Source organism: Peromyscus maniculatus, chromosome 18 (genome assembly GCF_049852395.1).
Source record: "Peromyscus maniculatus bairdii isolate BWxNUB_F1_BW_parent chromosome 18, HU_Pman_BW_mat_3.1, whole genome shotgun sequence".
Taxonomy (NCBI): Eukaryota; Metazoa; Chordata; class Mammalia; order Rodentia; family Cricetidae; genus Peromyscus; species Peromyscus maniculatus.
The window spans coordinates 7,348,946-7,371,393 of NC_134869.1; the positions used below are offsets into that span (position 1 = coordinate 7,348,946).

Genomic DNA, 22,448 nt, shown 5'->3' on the forward strand with positions numbered 1-22,448 from the left:
CTAAAAAAGAAAACTAGTTAAGGCACACCCCAGGAGGCCCTTGGGGAGTTCCAGAGGAACATAGGGGGATCCAGAGGCCAGTGTCCTGGAAAGCAGCAGATGTGACCCTGGTCGGGTGCAGTCCCCGGTCCACTCACACAGTCACCCTGTGTCAGACCACCCTTTATTCCCTCTGTTCTTTCCAGTTTCTGACAATCCTCATTTTATTTGTAGAGCAGAAGTAATTAGTACTCTCTGTCCTTATTCAACTGATGGGTTTTCTTGGACTCACTCCTCGAAGGGGGAGCTGTGTTCTGATCTTGGTTCGTCTACCATGTTACTCAGCGTAACAAGTTTGCAGCACCTACTGCATGCTGGGTAATAAATGAGACTCTGAAGTAAAAAGGATCAATATAACCAAGTCCCTGGTCATCATGAGTTCTAACTGAGGCTCTACACTGCAAGTGTGCAAATAAAACAGATTTCTAAATTTTAATTAGAATTCATTAATTAATTGCCATATTACAGAAGACAGCCTTTGGAGTCATTCCTGCCCTGTCAAGCTTTAGCTTTGGAAGGCAGATTGAGAGACTGTGTCCTTTGGGCAAGTGTCCAGAGTGAGCAATACCAAAGGTACATCTCTCATGCGCATCCCAAAAGAATGCAGGCCAATCGTCCAACCCTCTCATCAAACAGAATGCCTGACGTTGTGACACTGGCCTGGGTGCCGAGCAAGCAGCCCAGACACCTATCAGGTCAGACAAATGCATGCTTTCAAATACACTCAAAAGTCTGAACCTGGAATGGAACAATGTACAAGTCACCTTTGCTGTCGATGCTTTATGTCTTCTCATAGCAGAATAATAGTAAACCAACTGAGCAAAATTAAAAAAAAAAAAAAAACTAGCTTACTTTACATATTGGAAAAACACAACAAAGAATAACATAAAATTTTACCTCCAAACTACTACTTTCAGTATTCTTTGAGCATAACAAATAAAATATTTGCTTTAAATTTCAGGAGTGGCTGTAACTTGGGAACTCAAAGTTGGTTTACAATTTCTGCACTTTAGTATACTGAGGGTATCCTGATCCATGGGCGAGTGTGCTCTCTCTCTCTCTCTCTCTCTGTCTCTGTGTCTCTCTCTGTCTCTGTCTCTCCATCTCTGTCTCTGTCTCTCTCTGTCTCTCTGTCTCTGTCTCTGTCTCTGTCTCTCTCTCTCTCTCTCTCTCTCTGTGTGTGTGTGTGTGTGTGTGTGTGTGTACAAGAGAGAGAGAAACATGTACAGTCATACAGGTACACACACACACACAAGTCTTCAGATCAATTCTCCCTTGGTTTGTCAATACAGAGGACCCTGGAGGTCTGAAAGAATATGTTTCATACTGATATTAACTGAGGTTAGAGTAAAGACATAGTGGGCATATTGCTCCCCTTCCTAACAAAAGTTATTTGTAATAATAATTATTTTTAGTCTTCATGCCTGTTTCAGAGACATCACTGTCCGGCACATTTATGGCAAGCCAATCTTCCCCTACTGAATGGATAAATCACAGGCGTAATAGATCTTCTAATGGCACCCATGAGCATTCCTTCCAATGCTCTGCACTCCTCTAATAAAAGCAGTTGAGTGAAATAAACACCTAATCAGGTCATCTGCTTAACAAATTCAGCCATTATCCAGAGAGACTTAATTGCCAGCCTTCAGTAAATATTTTGGTGTTCAAACTAATCAAAGCTGTTCATCTCAGAAATAACTGCAGAGAAGAAAGTGGAAGATGGAATAAGCTCAAATCAAATAATGATTTAGTCATAAATCATGACCAGATCTAAGCCAAAGACCTCTGATGTTGAGATCGCTGAAGAAGTAAGCAGACATAAGGAGACAATTTAACTCTGAAGCCTCTCGGGCAAAGGCGTGCAAGGAAAAATTGAAATCCATTTACAATGACATCACCATTGGGAATTATATTTCTAATGAGCACTAATGCCCTCTGATCCCGTCCATAGGATGCAACAGCTAGCGATCAGAAAAAATAAATAATCACAAAGAATTTCAAAAGATAACAATAAAAACAAGCCCTCAAAATGAAAGCATCCTTGGTCTCCCCGAGGAGAAAGCAAGCAAATAAACATAGCAGACCCCATTTCACCACCGCGTTGTGTTTGGACCTCTGCCAGGCATCAGAAACCACACTTGATCTTTTGAGTTTTTGGCTGAGGGGCAGAAGCTAGGACATCTCTGAGGGGAGTGGGAAGCAGGAGGGAGGACTCAGAAAACATGCATCAAGCATTCTAGAAGATAGCCGAATCAGTTCTTGGCGACTTTCACACAGCCCAGAAAGGGAGGAGCCTAACGGAGAAGATGTCAATCAGGGATAGTAAAATGGGTGGAGGCCACAATCCAGCCTGCGCCTTCTGGGGGATGGGCGTGGGACTGATTTGTGCCCAGAGTAGCCTTTCCCACCCGGAGACAGGACAAGCGCCTGCATCATCGCATAACAGCACACTTTCATCCCAAGAGTCGGAGTGGAACTTCAGATCTAACTGTTCACAGCTACCTGAGTCAGTGTAGGAAGAAAGAGAAGCATTTGCTCCTTGCCAGGAGGTAGTTTGTAAGCTTCTCAGGCAGAAGAAATCAGGAATCTCCACAAACTTGGCTCACCACGTTGAGATTACTCACTGTCTATAAAGAATCTGCCAAGCTTGCTGAGGATGGGGAGGTCAATGCCGTCCTGATGTAAAGTGCCACGCAGGCTCCAGCACAACCCAGCTCAGAAATCTAACCCACTCAGAGATCTAGCAAAACTCTTCACCTTAGAACAGGATTTCCTTACTGAGAGAGATCTATGTGAGTACAGTGCCTCTGCTCACACAAATGGGCTTTAATTACTTCTGCAAATGGCAAGTGCTCTGTCAGTAACCTTACACTCATGGTTGCAATTAAGGAACATTCATTATTTTAAAAAAGTTCATTATTTATTGTAACCTGGATTATAGCTGCAATTTTCTGAAACTGTCAGTGTGTGACAATGATTTCTAAGTTGTCCCTGTTTATAAACACAGCCATGAAAACACAGTTAAATCATAGAGAGTAATCACAACGACAAAGACATTTAGAAAAAGCCCACCCAGAGCAGATAATAAAGGAATCCAAGCTCTCACCTCTGCTCTCTGTGTTCTGGGAAAGGCAGATGACTTCTCTATGGCATAAACATCCACCAGGTAGAGACATGCTCCCTGCTCCCGGTCCAAAATGGCTGCAGTTTGAATGACACCAGTCTGCCGTCCAATGGTAAAGAGACGTCCAACAGTCTTTTCTTCACAGTGAACGGAAACGATGTAATATTCCACTGGAGCTTCTGACCCTCTGGGGCTAGCTGCTTCTATGGATATGACATTGGTACCAATGGGCTCCCCTTCCTTCAAGATGGTTATGTATTTGTTCTGTGTGAAAACCGGCCCATCGAGGCCCTGGAGGATGACGGTCAATTCCGTGGTTGACTTCCTCCTCTCTGGGCCCAGGTCTGTGGCTGATACTATGAGGTTGTAGATGAGCTGTGAAGGCACTAATGCAGAAGCCACACGAAGGTCTCCACTGTAGCGATCCACAGTGAAGGTTTCTGTGTCTCCATTGACTATTTCATACTCCACCTCACCATTAGCGCCTTCATCAGGGTCTGCAGCCATGATGGTAGTCAAGACAGAACCGATCATGGCTGACGGGTCTGCAGCCAGGGCGTTTTGTGATATAAACATCGGGACATTGTCATTGAGGTCTGTCACCAAAATGGTCACATTTTTCAAAGCATACCTCCTAGTTTCTATCGGCACAGCTTGGTCGTTGGCTTTCACTGTTAACTCAAAGAGATTGGCAAATTCCCGGTCGATCTCAGCACTGGTGTAGATGGTTCCTTTGACTTCATCTATGCTGAAGTGGTTGCCTCGGGGCATCTGTTGAATGATGGCGTAAGACAGCTGCCCATTGATATCCGCATCTGGGTCATGCGCTGTCACAGAAATGACAGATGTACCAAGAGGGATGTTCTCCACTATAGACTTAAAAATGTCTCCCGGAGGAAAGCTTGGGGGGTTGTCATTGAAGTCCCTCACATGAATCACCACTGACATTGTGGATGACCGAGGAGGTCGCCCTTGGTCTTTTGCTGTGATGTTTAATTTATATAGAGACTGTGTCTCAAAGTCCAACTTCTTGGCAAGAAAGATACTCCCAGTGTTTGGGCTAATACTAAAGGTCCCATGGTTGTTTGATCCTGTGATGGTGTAGTGTAAGTCTGCATTGACACCCGAGTCAGAATCAGTGGCAGTAACAGAGGACACCAGTTCACCAGTCCTCATGTTTTCCAAGACATCCACAAATAGTGTTGACTTCGGGAACGAGGGTGTGTTGTCATTTTCATCCAAAATGTCAATACTTAGAGTACAGGTTGAGTTGAGGGAGATGGCCCCTGAATCCACTGCCTGGATGAGGAGGGAATAGGCCGGGGTCGCCTCATAGTCTAACTTACCTACAAGAGTCACCTGACCAGAGAACTTGTCTACGGTGAACTGTCTTTCTTCGTTTCCTTTGAGGATAGAGTAGTGAATGAGGCCGTTATTTCCTTCATCCACGTCGGAGGCAGACACCCGTAAGACCTGGGTCAGATTGGTCGCCGTCTCTGACACGGTAGCTTGGTAAAAGTCTTTTAGAAACTTGGGGGCATTGTCATTGATGTCCTTCATGTAGACATGCACGGTGGCCTGGTCCTTGAGAGGCTGAGAGAGGCCCTGATCTGTGGCTATCACTGTGAAGCTGAAGACTGCTGTCCCCCGCCTCCTCATGAGTGACTCCCTGTCAAACTTGTGAGTGTTGGTGAGTTCCCCAGTGACAGCATGCAACTCAAAATCAGGCTGTGCCACCTCAAAAGCATACCTTACTTCCCCATTAGGCCCGAAGTCTTTGTCCACCGCACTGACCTTGCCTACGAATGACCCAGCCCTCTGCTCCTCTTCGAAGTAGAATGTGTAATGTCATTCACATCTTCTAAAATCACAGTGACATTCACAGTAGCACTTAGGGGTTCCACTGCCCGGTCAGAGGCAACAACCAATAACACATATCTCTCCTGAAGTTCACGGTCCAATTCACTTTTGATGTACAACTGGCCATCTGGGAATATGCCAAAGGCATCCCCAGTATTCCCATCTGTGATAGTGTACGCTATTTCCCCATTTGCCCCAGAATCTTTATCAGAAGCTTGCACTTTAAAGAATCGAGAATTCACAGCCTCCGACTCAGAAAGTGTGACCTCATAGGAAATCTGGTCAAACACTGGTGGGTTGTCATTTACGTCATGGACATAAACTGTCAGAATGATGCTGGAGGAGAGCTGGGGGACACCCATATCAGAGGCCAAGATCTCTACCTGGTATGAGCCAGCGTGGACATCCAGTGGAGCCAGCAGACTGATGTTACCATTCTGCTCATTGATAGCAAACAGGTTCTTGGGGTTCTGCTTCAGGCTGTAGAGCACCCTGCCATTGACACCCTCATCAGGGTCCACGGCTTTGGCCTGGAAGATGCTATGTCCTGCCTGCCAGTTCTCCACTGCGTTTATGCTTTCTACTGCCTGGAGGAAGTGGGGAGCGTTATCATTCAAGTCTTTCACTGTGATGTTAACCACGGTGTCTCCTGTTACTCCTCCCCCACTGGCCACAACTCTCAGCTGATAAAAAGACTGCTCTTCCCTATCAATCACACTTGCTGTGGTCAGCTGCCCTGTGACGGGATTCATAGCAAACATACCTCTCTGGTCCCCGGTAGTGATGAGATAGCTAATGTTGGCATTGAGGTCCATGGTGGTGGCAGAAACACTGCCCACGTGGTACCCCAGGGCCACGTTCTCAAAGACCACGAAGCTGTAAGCAGCCTGGCTGAATACAGGTGGGTTGTCTTGTGTATCTAACACCGTGACTGTTACTATGGCCTGGTTAGGAGACTGTAAATTGCCCCCGTCGGTGGCCACTATTTGCAGCTGGTAGGCTGTTTTCTCTTCTCTGTCTAGGGCCATTCTTGTAGAAATAACCCCGCTCTTAGCATTAATCTGAAACCTCGACCTGTCTCCAGTTGAGATACTGTACTGAACAATTCCATTGGGACCCATGTCTGGGTCAGTAGCAGACACTGTGGTAACATAGCTACCTCCAGGCTCATTCTCCTGAATATGAGCAAAGTATTGGACTGGGTAGAACACAGGACTGTTGTCATTGATGTCCAGAAGACTGACATTCACCTGAGCCGTGGATGACTGGGGAGGGGAGCCCAAGTCTGTCGCTAGAACCAATAGACAGTAGAAGGCTTGTTCCTCTCTGTCTAGGGAGGAGATAGTACTCAGCCTCCCAGATACAGGATCCAGGCGGAAGAGCCTTTGGTCACTCTCAGCCTCTTGCAGGGAGAAGCACACTGTCCCGTTGTCACTCAGATCCCCATCGGTTGCCCCTAGAATCAACAGCTCAGTCCCAGCTGGAGCGTTCTCAACTACAGACACCTCATAGCCTTCAGGCTGGCTAAACACGGGCTTTTCATCATTGACATCCAAGACAGTTACCACAAGCTGGGCATAGGACACCTTGGGGTGGACCCCCTGGTCTCGGGCACTGATATTCAGTACAATCTGGGAGGCAAGTTCACGGTCAAGGCCCCCCGCAGCACTGGTGGTCACTAGACCACTGTGCTCACTAATGTGGAACCAGCCCAACCCATTTCCAGAGACGATGCTGTAGCGCAGGTTAGCATTGAGACCAGAGTCAATGTCGGTGGCAGACACCCCACTCACATAGCTCCCCGGAGGCGCCTCCTCGCTCAGGTTCACTCTGTACACTTGCTGCGCAAAGACCGGAGGGTGATCATTGATGTCATTGACAAAAATCACCAAGCTGGCCACGGAGGAGCGCGCCTGAACCTCGGCGGTAGGGGGCGCCCCGGAGTTATCCGAGACGGAGACCGTGAGGTTGTAGGAAGGAATTCGCTCCCGGTCCAGGGCGCTGGCCACCTTGATGAGACTCAAGTTGGGCACCTTGCTCCTCTGTACCTCAAAGTGGCATTGCTCATTGCCCCCGAGAATCTGCACTGAGATGTTTCCATTGGCTGCCGGGGAGTCCGCGTCGGTCACGGTGAGCAGAGCCACCACGGTACCCACCTGAGCGTTCTCATCCACCGAAGCGTAGCGCGAGGTGGCGGGGAAGTAAGGAAACTTCACTACAGGGTCGTTGTCATTGACATCCAACAGCTGGATGATCGCTTCTGCGCGCCCAGTGAGCAAGGGCACGCCCTGGTCCGTGGCCTGCACTGTCAGCGAATACTGTCGCCAGGCCTCAAAGTCTAGCGGCTCTAGCACGGTGATGAGCCCCGTCTCCGGGTCCATCTGGAAGGGGGTTCCCTCATCCTGCAGCCGGTAAGGGATGTCCGCATTGGTGCCCTCGTCTGCGTCAGCCACCGCCACCTGCAGGACACTCGAGCCCACAGCCGCGTCCTCAGGCACCCCCGCCTGGTAATGGGAACTGCCAAACACCGGGGGATTGTCGTTAATGTCCTGTACAGTCACACTGACCTGAAGGTAACCCCGCCGCTTTGGCTCACCCTTGTCCTCCACCTCCACCAGGAGCTGGTACTGAGGCGTGACCTCGCGGTCCAGCCCGCCCTTGGAGACCAGGTGCAGGAACGCTCCCTCGCCACTGGGGTTCAAGGTAATGTCCAGGCGAAAGCGACCCGCCTCGTTGCCGCGGACGATGCGGTAGGAGCGGTGGTCCACGCCGTTGGAGCCGATGTCAGAGTCCGTGGCGGTGTCCAGAATGACCTGACACCCGCTGCCACTGTCCTCCTTGAAGGTGACCACGATCGAGGGATCTGGGAAGACTGGGGCATTGTCGTTGAGGTCACGCACCAACACCCGCACTTCGGTAGGGTAGGTGGGCGCGCTGGAAAGGACCACCAGGTTGACCACGTCGCTGGGCAGGCTCTCGCGGTCGATGGTGGCTATGGTGTACTGTGCTCCAGTGCTGCTGTTAATAGCGAACAGGGCGTGGCTTTCGCTGAGCTGGTAGGTGAAGCCCGGGCGCGTTGGGATGTTGCCCACCAGAGTCCCTGGGGGTTGCTCTTCCATCACCTGGAACGCCTGACGCTGTTCGGCCGCTTGGACCCGGGCCGGGCCCGGGAGCAGAGACAACAACCCCCAGACTCGCAGCAGCTGGCACAGGGATGGAGAGAGTAGCAGGAGCCGCCTGCGGCCGGGAGCCGGGTCTGCGGCCAAGTTCATGGTCCTGGTTTCCAGGAACCGCGAGAGGAAGAGAAACAAGGTGAAGGAAACGGGCTGATCTGGAGAGCTTCTGAGTGGCGCCAGTAAAAAGCCAGTTTGGCCGGAGATCTCTGCAGTTTAGAAGAGGGAGCGAGGGGCAGTTGCCCAGGAGAAGGCTCCTGGTGGCTGGGGAGAAACGCAGCGCAGGGGAGGATGAGGCGACAAGGGGCGGGGCATCCCTGGGCTCTCCGGAGAAAGTTTCCAGGCCTCCAGACACTTGGATTGGAATCCCGAGTCTGAGCGTCCTGACCACGAATAGGAGTTGCGAGAGGCGGCCTGGATTTCAGGGACCTGAGGAGTCACTCACTGCAAGCACGTCTCTCCAAAAACTTTAGAACTTACCCAGAGCGCGACGCCAAACAGGACAGAGCCAAGGGCCGCAAAGCCCCTGCACCCCGGAGACAGAGCGGGGACGCCGGGAGAACCCGAAACTGGTGGTGCAGACTCTTCTCAGATTTCGCTCCGGGGGAGCTGGGGAGGTCGTCTCTGGATCGGGCACCCTCGCAGAGGCAGCAGGGGCACCGCGTCTCCAACAGCGCTCAGCTCCGTCCCCTCGCGGTTAACCCAGGCTGCCTTTGCGCCAGCTGCTGCTTGGAGCCTGAAGTCCAGCCCAAGCTGCCACAGGCGCTGCTCTGCATCCTTCACCTCCGCGCCGACATCGATTGTACATCCACAGAGCGCGGGTTCCGCTTCCTCCTCCGCGTCGCGGGGGTCGGGCAGCAGCAGCGGCGGCAGCAGCAGCGCTGGTTCCCCGAGTCTCCTCCCCTCACCATGCCAGGGGCTCTTCCCCGGGCGTTAGCGGGCACCAGCGCCGCCGGGATCGCCTCGCCCTTGTCCTGGGATCTGTGCTTTTATTGTCCCGGGTCAGTTTCACTTTGTAATCCGCTAGGCTTTGTGTTTGGGGAGGGGTGGGTCCCTCCTTCGCGGTCCCCGCGGACGATGGGGACTCGGAGGTGCGGTGCAGCTGCACGGGGCGCCGGGTGGGCGCGCTCCTCCACAGCCAGGGCTCAGAGGTGGCACCAAGGCGGATCTGGAGCCCGGCGAGTCCCCCGCTGCCTCTCCGGGTCCCTCGCACTCTCCCCGCCCCTTCCCCGCTGCGCGCACACACGCACTCACACACACGCGCGCACACACGGAGGGGGGAGGGCTGTCCGCGATCGCGAGCAGGACTGAGAAACTTTGCTCGCCCCTCGATGCTCCCGGACTCCAGTGGCCGCCACTCCCCTGTTCTGGTCCTGTCACCCGCGGGCCCTGCCCCGCTACAGCCCATTGGCCACAGCCCCGCCCGGCGTCCCCGCCGCCCTCGCCTCCAGCCGCCACTGGCTGGGGCGACGCTCGTCACCAGGGGCCTCCGAGGCTGTGGGCGGGCGGTGGGCGAGCCCCGCGGCAGAGGCGCAAAGAAGGGGCGACCACCCCCAACTCCTTTCTATTTATTTATTTTCCCTTTTGGTCAAACCTTGGCCGGTGTCGGCGCAATCACAGCAAGAGGCAGCGGCGGAATAGATGGGGGTGGGGTCAGGTTTGGAAATAAATAAGTTTAGTGGCCGGAGCTGGGGGTGCCATTAGGCTGTTAGGCTGGTAATAACTCCGTGGAGGGGGTCGAGGGAAATGAAAGAAAGGCTGGGGGCGAGGGTCTGTTAATGCGGGAGGAAGGATTAGGCAAAGCCTGTCTGGGAATGCGCGCCGCTGCTGAGCTTTAACCATTTTGTGCCTTACAGGGGCAGTGCCCCAGCGAGCTTCTGCCCACTGGACCCCGCAGAACCCCAGCTCTTCCCTACTCGTGAACCTGGGTCCCAAAGCTGCTCTCTCTCGGGACTAGGGGACATCGAGGCCTCGGTGCCTGCAGACCTCCAACTTCTCAAAGGAAGAGAGGGGCACGCCTGTACCCGCAGCTTGGTTAGTCTCACAGCTGGAATCCGGTCTACAGATCAGTCCAGAGGCTTAGGCTGAAACAATGGCAGCTTCTGCGGGGACAGTTTCCTCTTACAAACCAAGTTTGGAATTTTGACCCCCGGTGGGCTCCCCCTGCCCAACATTTTCTAGCCAAAGGAAATCTAATAACGTTTGGTTTCGGTTTTGGTCTGGGGGGCGGGAGGAGCGGGGAGAATAGCTGTAAGGAAATAGAAATAAATGAAATGAAGTTTAAATTTAATTTTTTTTAAGTGTCACACATCACCGACTGTGCTCAGAGGATTCCCCTGCCTCATCTTATTTGTGTGGTGCGTGCGAGGTTTCTTTAAAAGAAAAATAAAACGTGACTAGGAATCGGGTCAATAATTTTCCCCTTTAAGGGAACCAACTTGCAAAATATGAATTGAAGCCAAACAATGCAAATATAGGGCATATGTCATACAATTTTGCCACAGGAATCCCTCCAAACCTCAAACTTTCTGCGCCCAAAGATTGTTTAAGCGCGGGCCAACACTGCCCCCTGCTGGTTACAGCTAGTCTTGCAGAGACGGTGGCTGGTTTCGTGCTTGAAATTAAATGCAGACCGGGAGGATCTGGTTACAGAGCTAATTCCTCCTTCTTGCCAAGGGATGGGGGCAAAGAAAAGGATCTGCAAGGATCTCCTACTTACTGCCTTTCCTTGTGTGAGGTCAGAAAACAATCAAAAGCGATAGAGAAGACAGCACACTCAAGTCTTGAATGCAAACCGCCTGTAACCTAAACGGAGGAAGGATGGAGCCTGATTCTAAAACCATCGCGAATTCCTTTGTTTAGTTAGAACATTCGCTCCTGTCTCTTCCACACCTACAGCGTGATGGGTGAATTGGACGCAGACCAGACAGTTAGTTATCTCTATTGCTGCATTTTTCAGACTACATAACTATTGAACGCCTATCATTAACCTCCCCATCCCGCTAAAAAAAAAAAAAAAAAAAAAAAAAAAAAAAAAAAAAAAAAAAAAAAAAAAAAAAAAAAACGCCCGTCAACATTATTTTATCACTGCCAACTACTTACCCCTTAAATGCCATTATTTTGTTGTAATTCAGCCAAGAAATATTTGTAGATTAAAGTTGGATCTACAAGTTAATATAAGTCGTGGCTGTTAGTGCGAAGATTGTAGAAGTCTTTTTTTTCCTAATCCTGCGCGGTTCAATACTCGGACACATAAGAACAGGAAGAAATCACTCGGATATATTTACGGGAGATGGTAGGGTTTTGCTGGTTTGCCTGGCGTCTGTTTGGAGAACATGTGAGATGCCTTCACAGCTGGACAGGATGGAATTAACATCTTTTGCCGGTGAATTTAGTTTGGGAAAACAGGTAATTTAATTCATTCTGTGAAATGAACTGTTTACTCTGTGAAATAAGTATATAGTCTTCATTTTACGAAATAAAGCAATACAAAAAATGGGTCATATTCAGACCCCAAATATTTGTTTGGAAAATTCCGAGAGAAGATTTCCACAAATTATTTAAGCAACGATATGGTTAGTTAAACTAACTTTGCATAATGATATAATCTACTCATTTGTAGATAATTCTATACAAAACTACAATTTTGTATGCTTAGTATGTAATTTAAAAAGAAATATAGAGAATGTCTAGTATAAAACATGAAATGAAGCTTTTGTTACGTTTTATTTTCATTGTCTCCCTTAGATTTCTAGAGCTGTGTTAACATAGTACACTATCATAAATATATGTGTACAATTTTTATTCCTCCTGGTAGGAAGATGGCTCGCTCACTGGGTAAAGGCATTGCCAGGGATACTTGACCACCTTGGTTCTACCCCCAGAACCCATTTAAAAGCCAGGCAGAGCAGCACAATTGTCTGTAACCCTGGCGACCCCTAGCGGGAGATAGGAGGCATACACAGGAGAATCCGTGGAAATCAGGCCAAGCACCTTGAAGGATGCAGTGTTTAAAAGAAGCAGGCAGGAGCAAGGTGGGAAGAGTGGACAGGCACCCCAGGATTATATTCCCAGACCTCCCAAGGTGGGAAGAGTAGGCAGCCACCCCAGGACGTCCTCTGACCTCCCAAGGTGGGAAGAGTGGGCAGGCACCCCAGGACGTCCTCTGACCTCCCAAGGTGGGAAGAGTGGGCAGGCACCCCAAGACGTCCTCTGACCTCCCAAGGTGGGAAGAGTGGGCAGGCACCCACATGTCCTATGACCTCCTGCATCCATACACAAGCGCACACAAGCACATCGCTCTAACATACAGACAAAAGAAACATTATTCTTCTTGTAAAAGTGAAAGACACAAGGTCATTGTATACAGGAAATATATTTTAAAACCATGAAACACACTCATAAGTAGCTGTCAAATGTAATGCAGCCAGAGAAGGAAGATATAAGGGACATTTCTAGCTGTACATTTTCTCTTGTCTTCCAGCAAACCTAAACAAAATACAGTTTATTTTGTATACCCATCTAAATTATTTTTCCTATCTTAATTATTTATGAAAATGGTGTTAAAGTCAGAGTTTTTAACAAAAATGAAATTAGAAGCCAACTAGGAAGCATGCTGGTTAGCTCTTGTCAACTGGACACAAGCTTGAGTTGCTGAGGAAGGAGGGAGTTGCCTCCTTCGAGTGGGTCTGTGTCCTGTCTGTGGGTCAGTTTCTCGATAAATATTTGATGCATAAGTTGAGCCACCCCTGGGCAGGTGGTCCTGGGCTATGTAAGAAAGCAGGCTGAGCAAGCTGTGGGAACAAGCAGGTCAGCAATATTCCCCACTGATTCCCATCCATGGTCCTGTTTAGGTTTCTGCCCCAACCTGCACCGGTGATGGACTGTGATGGGGATGTGTAAACCAAATAAACACTTTTCTCCCAGATTCAGTTTTGGTCTGTGCTTCATCGGAATAAGTGACTAGAACATGTGGTTCTCGGGGAGAGGTCATTCGCCAATGTCAGTGGGTAATAAGGACACACATTTGTGCCCAAGCATGCGAGGCATCAGAGAATACAAGTCATTGAACTTCATAGCTATATTGAGACAAGTGATCTTGTGGTGCTCTGTTATGCTCTGAACACACTCTTGCAACCATTTAATTTGGTATCCAAAATGATTTTCTATGGTTTTTGGACAGAAGTGACAACAATTAGTTGGACCACACTCCTCAGTTTCTAATGCATCTGCAGCTGGGGCTAAATCTCTTCCTACCTTCCTCCAATTATCTTTCTCCTCTTCTCATCCCTTCTTTTAGATTTCCTCTCTGAATCCAGTCTTCCTCTAGTGAAGACCGTCAACAAGGCTGGATCTAGAATTATTGGTGAGAGAAACCTCTGAGCATGTCTGGGAGGAATTTCTGGTTTAACTGAGGTGGGAAAACTCACCCTGAGTGTGGGGGGCACCATCTCATGAGCTGGGCTTCTGGACCAAATAGAGTGAAGAACTCAGCTGAACATCATCCCTCGCTGCTCTGCTGTCTGGCTGCAGATGTGGCGTGACCTGCTGCCTCCTACTCCTGTGGCTGTGATGAGTCTGGTCCTCAGACTGGGAGCCAAATTAAACTCTCCCTTAAACAGCATCATCCCACAGCAACAAGCCAGTTTCCCACAGCAACAAGATAAGTGACTAAGATGAAGCCCCCCCCCCATCATTTCTTCTTTTTCTCTCTTCTGATTTTTGTTCTTTTCTATTCTGGTTTAAATGTCCAATGTGCCCAAGTGTTCGAGCATGTGGTGCTCCCTCTGTTTGAGAAGGATGTGGAAATGTAGGAAGTGGAGTCTTGATGGATGAAGTGGGTCACTAGAGGCGGTCCATGGGGCTTTGTAACCTCCTGCACATATTCCCTCTCAGCTTCCTGAGCATGGATGCAGCCAGTCTCTGGCTCCTACCATCATACCTTCCCACCTTCATTGAAAATCACCTCAAGTTACTCCTTGAAAAGCATTTGGTCACAGCAACATGAAAAGTAACCAACACACGGACTGCCCGTCCGCTCCCAACCTCCAGGCCCACCGTGCCCTCTCTCCCCTTCCCTCCACACTGGCCACTGCATTCCTTACTCTGCCCATTCACTCTGCACTCCTCCTTATCGCTCATGCTCACCACACCTCACTCCCCAGAGGCAGCCGCCTCAGTCGAAGACTGTTCCTGAGTGGTCTTGTGAAAGTCCACTTTAGCTGTGCTGCAGTTTTAGCTGAGGCACGTGACATTGTGCTCTGCATGCAGTTCCCCCTGCTGCCTGTTGTACCACACCCCCACCTTTCTATTCATCCCTTCACTGCTGCTCTGACTTTGGCACTTTGCTCTGTCTGTACCTACAGTGGCCACGCCACCCCATTGTACAGTCAGACAACAGCTCACCTCCAGGTCCCTAGCATCACAAAGAACTCTGCATTTTTTTTTTCTGTTTGTTTCCTTTTTGTTATGTTCTCAATGTTTAGTTCAGTTTTTCCTGATTTTTTTTTTACATTTTCTCATATGCACATTGAAAGCTATTCATTTTCCTCAAGGTGCTGCATTGGCCTACCCATAATTAGACAAGTACTTTATGCAAATGAGAACAAAGAAACACAGCTGAAGACAAAAATCTTGTCCACCTGCATAGATACGACTAAGAACTAATTATTAGAGGAGTTTAAATATCTTCTAGATCAAAGTCTAGTTCAAGTTCTACTAAATTCAATTCTGTGAAACTTAAATTCCCTAGGCAGAAGTTAGCAAAGCTACTCCTACTTCTGAAAGGGTCTCCCCCAAAAATCTCATTTCCCACCAACACAGCTCTTACCTAGCAAGCCTCTTAGTTAGCTGTGAGCTTCCTGCATTGTTGAGGAGTCCCTTCCTATGACACCTTATTCTGCAGTCCCCATTCACTTCCATATCTGGTTTATAAGGATATACAAAGCCTTTTTAAGACTCTCTTGTTCCCAAACAGTGTGTTTGTCCTAGAAATCTGCTCTGACACACAAAGCCAGTCTTCTTGAATCCACTGTGGTGGAGTGGAGTTTTCTCCTGTCTTTTTCCCCCATCTTATTTTCTGCATCCTGACAATTTAAGATTCTGTTTGTCATGATGTTATCATTTGCTTTTGTTTGTTCGATTTTTCAACTGTTTAAAAAAATAATTATATTTACCTAGAACTTTCAGTCTGTTCCTATGTAGTATGGTCAATTACGTTTGTATTTGTATACTATGTATGATGCTTTTCTGCCTCTGGGATAAATACCATGATCAAGGAAACTTAGAAAGTAGTCTATTTTGACTTGTAGCTTCTGAGAGAGTCTATAATGGCAAGGAGGCATGACGTCAGAAGCAGGCAGCCAGCTGATCACTTCTTTAACTACACGTGGGAAGCTGACAACAAGAAGTGGAGCCAGTTATAAACTCACAAAGCCCACCTTCTGTGACATACTTCTGTCAGCACAGCAACACCTCCTAAAGGCTCCACACCCTCCCCAAACTGCACCATAAGCTGGGGCTCAAGTGTTCAAATACATGAACCTTTGAGTAGTTTTCATTCATACCGCCATGTGTCCTTCACGGTTCTAGTTCTTCTGTTTTAGTTTATTTACTTTATTTTTTCAGAAGTTTTGCATTGCATCTGACAAGATTGCTCAGTAGTAGGGCATTTGCTGCCAAACCTGAGGATCTGAATTTGATCCACGAAGGACCCACAAGTTGGAAGGATCACACCAACTTCTGAAAACAGTTCTCTGACATGCACATAAGGGCATGTGAGAATACACACACACACACACACACACACACACACACACACACACACCACAGAGTAAATAAAAATGTAATAACATATTTGAGACCTGGTGGGATGGCTCAGTGAATAAGTGAACTTGCCACCTAACCCAAGGATCTGAGTTTGATTCCTGAGAGGAGCATGGTGGGAGGAGACACGCAGCTTCCACAGGTTTCCGTCTTACCTCCACGTGGCACATGTGTGCTCCCCCAACACACACACCATAGGCACACAAATGTACAATTTTTTATTTTAAAAAGTGGTATGTATCCTGATGCTCATTTTACTATGTCTCATGGTATCATCTTAATAATTTTAATTTTATTTTTTCTCTGTTTAATTCTGAATATTTTTGACTCATCTTCCAGATTAAAAACCCTCTCTTCGGCTGTGTCTAATGTACTTCTAAATATGTCCACTTAGTTTTTGGTTAAATTGGTTACTGTTTCCACGTGAATACTCTGCTCTGCTGTTTCACAGATGCCTGGACTCTAACAACACTGGCAGGATTGTTTGCTACTTTTTTGAACAAACTAAACATAGTTTTGACATTGTGCCTGACAATGTCAACATGGAAATATTTAGCTTTTTCTGCTTTCCCAATACTATTTTATCATAGGTTATTTGGTCATTCATATAGCCAGTCTTGCTGGGACAGAGATGCTCACTTTCATTTAAAACCTTTAGTGGTTGATTTTTGAGTACTGGAATTTTCTTGCTTTTGTGAAGAAAATCTCATAATTCTTTGATTAGGTGTCACTGGTTGTCTTAGCTTTGTTTTCTGTTTTTTTGTTTAAAAAAAATACCCTGACAAAAGCAAAGGATTTGTTTTTGCTTACAGTTCCAAGTCACAGCTCATCACTATAGAGAAGTAAGGGTAGCAGCTGACCACACCACAACCATAGCCAGGAACAGAGAGAATGAATGCCTGCTTGGCTTGTCCAGCTTGCTCTCTCCACTTACACAGTTCAGGATCTCCTGCCTAGGGAATTGTGGCACCCACAGTAGGTGCGTTTTCCGACCTCAGTGAACCTAATCAAGATAACCCTTCATAAACAGGCCCACAGGATACCTGGTCTAGACAATCCCTCACTGAGACTCTCTTTCCAGGTTATTCTAGGCTGTATCAAGTTGAAAATTAAATACAACCATCCTGTTGGGTTATCATTTTATCTGAAACCAATTTTTTCCTTGAAACTGAAATATTCACCATGATAAAACAGGACTTATGAAATGCTATATAATTACAAAAAACTACAGACATACTTATTCTCATGCTGACCTCGTAGTTCATGCCTCTAACCCCAGCACTTGGTAAGTTGAGACAGGACAATCAAGAGTACAAGGCCAACCTCAGACACAAGAGGATCTGTAAAAAAAAAAAATGGGCAGGCAGGAAGATGGAGAGTTTGTAGCCAGCCTGGGCTACATGAGACACTGGGAGGTAGGTGGGTGGGAGCAGAACAGAGCAAAATCTAATTTTCTTCCATTTAAATTTTATTTTAAAACCTTTTAAACTGTCATTTAAATTAGTGTTATTCTTATTTATTTACAGAAAGAAAACTGTAAACCAGGTTAGTTCGATTTTCTTATCACAAAACATCCCACCAGGTTTCCTGCTTTTCTCTAACACACTGACACTGTTTATCTGATAATCATTTTTCTGTTATTACTGAGTCATAAGGGACATGTGATGTTCAGCAAATATAATATATATCCAGACTATAAACATTATTAGCAAGTTGAGTCAAAAGTAAATGAGTCTTTACCAAAAAGTGATTTTTATTTAATAAAAAAAGCCAAAAACATGGTAATTTGTGACTTGAATCTGCTTTTATTTCTACCTCACCATCCTAGTAATGTGGTCTTCAGAACCATTTGTGGCTTCAACTGTTCACTGCTGTCCCCCCCCAGCCACACACACACACACACACACACACACACACACACACACACACACACACACACCTCTCCCAGGCTAATCCTGGCATGACCGTCTGTTACTCCCAGTGGAAAAGGCAGGGTGAGTAAGTTGGTGTGTCTAGTTATCTAAGGACTTAGGGCTGGGCTGTGGTAGAAAGACACCTTTCCTTTCCTACCAGGGTCCATTCCTATGTGGAGCTCTTCGCTCTCACAACCAAAGGCACCTTGAAGGGAGGACCAGGTTTGCCAGTTGAACAGAAAGCATCCCTGCAGGGCTACTTTGGAACTCAGCTTACCTTTCTGAGGCCTCATTCTTTTCCAGACTTCATACAGTAAATCCCGGTATGGAGCCAGCTCTTCGATCTTTTAAGAAATATTATAAAACTGTAATTTTAGTTAAGTGACAAAATAACAGCTCGATGTGTTCCTGGCCAGGAAGGGCTATCACTATTGTTTCTTCAAATCCTTTCCTTTTTCTGACTTTCTTTTGTTCAGGGATGACTGTACCCTTTGGTATTGATCTGTCATCCACAGCTGTCTAGCATTCCCTCTGTCTTTGGGAAAATTTCCTCTGTCTTAGGGAAAATCCCTTAATTCCTTTGCTCAGGCAGCTAGCTCATTCCTGAGGAATATCCAGCTAAACACTGACTAATGTTTCATTTTAACTCATTTTTTTCATAACTGTCCTGGCTACTTTTACATCAACTTGACACAAGCTAAAGTCATCTGAGAGGAGGGGACCTCAAGTGAGAAAACACTTCCGTAAGCTTTTGAGCATTTTCTTAATCAGTGAGTGACAGGGGAGAGTCAAGCACATTGTTGGTGGGGCCATACCTGGACTGGTGGCTGTGGGTTCTATAAGAAAACAGGTTGAGCAAGCCATGAGGAGCAAGCCAGTAAGCAGCACCCATCCATGGCCTCTGCATTAGCTCCTGCCTCCGGGATCCAGCCCTGTTTGAGTTCCTGCCCTGACTTCCTTCAGTGATGAACAGGGATGTGGAAGTATAAAGCAAATGCATCATTTCCTCCCTTAGTTGCTTTAGGCATGGTGTTTCGTCACAGCAACAGTAACTCTACCTAAGACAGTAACAAAGGTTTCAACTATATAACTTTGTACATGAATTTTGTTTTTGTCTTTTCTGATGTCTATATATCAAATCAACCTGCCCACTGGTACCCATCTCAGCACACATACATTCTTGTTTGCCAAGTTGAGATTCATTCTTTCTGTGGCCCATGTTATTAATCTTGCTTTTTATAAAGTGTTATTTTTCTTAAGATTCTAGTAAGTTTGTCAGATGAGTCAGAGTTAAGCTGCTTCTTTAATTTGTGTTGAGCAGAGGCCCATGGTCAGGCTATAGTCTAAGATTAAACATAATATTTTTATATAAGCAACAAGATATTAATATTTTGGAATTTAAAATTTGATTATACTGATTATTGTTGCTTTCATAGTGCAACAAAAAAAATGTGACCAATTGATTATGATCATGCTTTGATAAAACTTTATTTATAAAGACAAGAAGAAGGAGCCAATCTGGCCATACATTATCCCTTGCTAGCTCTTGCTTCAGGACACAAAAAGTTCCTTGCAGAGAATCCTACCCAGAAGTGCAGCTGCATGTCTTTTGTAAGCTTAATTTAAAATAAAGATTTTTTTGTAATTTTTATGAAATGTTTGCCTACATGTATGTATGTGTATTATGTGTACCATGTGAATGTAGTGCCCAGGAAGGCCAGAAGAGGGCATCCGATCCCCTGGAACTGGAGTTGCACACTGTTGTGCTCCACAGTTTTGCTGGGAACCTAATGTAGGTCTCAGCATGAGCCTTGACCACTGAGCCATCTGTTCAGCCCCTGAAAGCTTAATTTTAAGCTGTTTTCACTCCCCTAAGATATCCATCCTTTCTCATCTTTTATACAAACCTCTTGTTTTTAGTTTTTCACTTGTATTATCTATTATCATCTTCATGTATATATACATAATCATGTTTGTAACACACACACACACACACACACACACACACACACACACTTATTTGTGCCTTTGCCTATATAAACAATAAGCAATGTTATGTATGTGTACCCCTCTTAGTCAAGCTAGCATTTAATTTAAAAAGACTACATGGAGCTTTCATTTTCTGTAAATAAATATAAAACTACATGATGGAAACTAGAATCTTATTTTTTAATGTCACACTTATGGGAAAAACCAAATGAAGGGTTTGCTTCAAAATTCTTCCTAATACCATATGAGCGACGGCGTGAGCAAACCCACTGCAGTGGAAATTCCTTACACTGAATGTGAGCCTCCTTCTCTGAGTGTTGTGGCGGTCACCACAAGCTAGTCATTACTGCCCAGGATGTGGAGAAACTTCTCAGTTCAACAATTGTTTGGAAAATTCCACCATTTTGTTGAAACATATGTCAAAAGCTGGTCATGTTTTTGTCTTTATTATCTAGACGCCTCCTACCTATCTTCAATCTCAAATAATTAATGCATGTGATGGTTAACAAGCCTGTGTCTTCTAGCACGAACATTAGGATGCACAGCACAGTGGATATGTTACTGGGCTAGAGAATATTTACGTGTAATTAATTCACTGTGAGTGTTTGTGATAACAGGTAAGTGATGTGATCAGCTGAACATGTGGGCATGTCAGAAATGTAGAAAAATATTACTGAGACTTTATCAACATGAGAATGGGCAACTGGGAGAACCCAGTAGGAGAGTCCATCCGAGAGAGTGGAGAGCCCCTGTCCACTACCGAGAGTCCATCTGAGAGGGCGGAGAAACCCTGTCCACCACCGAGGGTTCATCTGAGAGGATGCAGAGTCCTTGCCCACCGCCCACAGCTGGCGTCCCATTTTAAATTAAGGTAGGATGGGAGCTACTGCAAGATAACCTGTTTTGGGTTTTCACTGAAGTAAGTGTTCCTGGTTGTAACAATAATTCAGCATAAATGGTTCCCCACTGAGCAGCGTCTCATTACATGAAAGGGCCAGAAATCATAACTTGTTACTTTTATGCTCATTAAAGAAATGTCTAGGCTCCCTTGTTGTTGCAGATGATGCTGAGGCATCCTCATTCATGCTCCTAAGACTGGTGCTTCAAAGTCACTGTGTATTTGGGTGTTTGAAAAAGACATGGAGACACAGCAGAGAACAAAAAACAGACCACTTCTCGGTTTGTTTAGCCAAAATAAAGAAGTTTCTTTTAAAGAATGCATATATCAAAATCACTCAATTATTAAAAAACGAAATCACTCAATGATTGAAATAAATTCCAATTTATTACTGCTTGCTTAGAGGTTTTGTAAAATAATATATATCTATGTACAATAGAAACTGACGTGTATCACAGCTTTCTCAGAAAGAGAACCAAATGCATTAGCGGGTAGCTTTCTTAACTCCTGAGCTATCTAAAGAGACAAAAGAGGTGGCTTCATGGTTATATTATTTATATTTTATTCTCTCATGAATTATTTGTGGTGTTCACCAATGGAAGCAATTGGGGTCTCAAAGATACATTCTTGGTTATTTTGCTACTGCTGTTAAATATATGTGTTAAATATACAATTCTTCTAAATTTGTAATTCAGTTTGCTGCTACCCAGAGGCTGAAGGAGGACACAGAAAACTATAATTATAGGTTGTTGGGTTGTTTTTGTTTGGTTGGTTTCTTTTTCCCTGCTTGTCTTAAATGAGCGGCACTAGTTGGTACCACACCACAGGAAAGAGACAATTCTGTTTTCTCCATATCTAACACGATGCTTGGAATTCAGATAGTATTGAGTAAAAGTCTCCCTTCCTTCCAGGAGAGCTAAAGTTTTACAAAGCCTGGCTAGAAAAGATAAGTGAAACCAAGACTTCCACCCTCCAATTTAAAGCAGTGTCTTTCAAAGTCACCACTGTTCAGGGATGCTTCCAGATGGCTAGGAGGAGGGCTTCAGAAAGTCTGTTTGTAAGTTCAAAGCACTGTGGTGGGTTACTGTGGCTTGACATTTGCCATCGGTTCACGTCTTGCATTTCTAGACATTGTTTTCCGACACTCTCACCCCCGTGCCTCTTTGTGAATAGTTCTACTTACAGCCACTCACATGGATTTGTCAGGAAAATTGCATGAGAAGCCATAAGCCATCTCCCTCTGCCACTTGGCAGAGCTGTGGATGCTGGACCACCCTGCTTAGGGCCCAGCTTGCGTCTGCTGTCAGCGACCCTGGTGCCTTGTGTTCATGAGTCACGTTACTTTCCTAAGCCCAGCGGGACTTCAGTTCCTCACCTGGATGATTTGGGCTCACAGAACCAGATAAAGGAGAGGTTTATACAACCAGGCATTTAAGAATGATTCCATTTTTATTTCTTTGGGGAGGAGAATCGTCTGTCCCATAGCAGAACCTTCTATGTCCTTCCATAACACTGTATCCTCCTTCCACTGAAAGAGGTCCGAGGGTGCTGTGTGACAAGCATAATTCATAAAAATCAATCCTAAATGATAGTGCTTGATCAAGACATGATTCTCTTTAGTAAAGAAT

The 22,448-nt window shown here is 46.3% G+C and overlaps 1 protein-coding gene and 1 pseudogene across 1 annotated transcript in view; both read right to left on the reverse strand.

The window, feature by feature from the left end:
- LOC143269236 (protocadherin Fat 4-like) overlaps positions 1-4,964 on the reverse strand; it is a 42,480-nt gene extending 37,516 nt beyond the window's left edge. The window contains exon 1 of the mRNA XM_076554299.1: positions 3,146-4,964. Within this exon, the coding sequence (XP_076410414.1) occupies positions 3,146-4,822 (1,677 nt within the window). The 5' untranslated portion in view covers positions 4,823-4,964. The remainder of the gene's footprint in view (positions 1-3,145) is intronic.
- Positions 4,965-5,884: 920 nt separating this feature from the next.
- Positions 5,885-8,295, reverse strand: LOC143269434 (protocadherin Fat 4 pseudogene; annotated as a pseudogene).
- Positions 8,296-22,448: the final 14,153 nt, after the last annotated feature.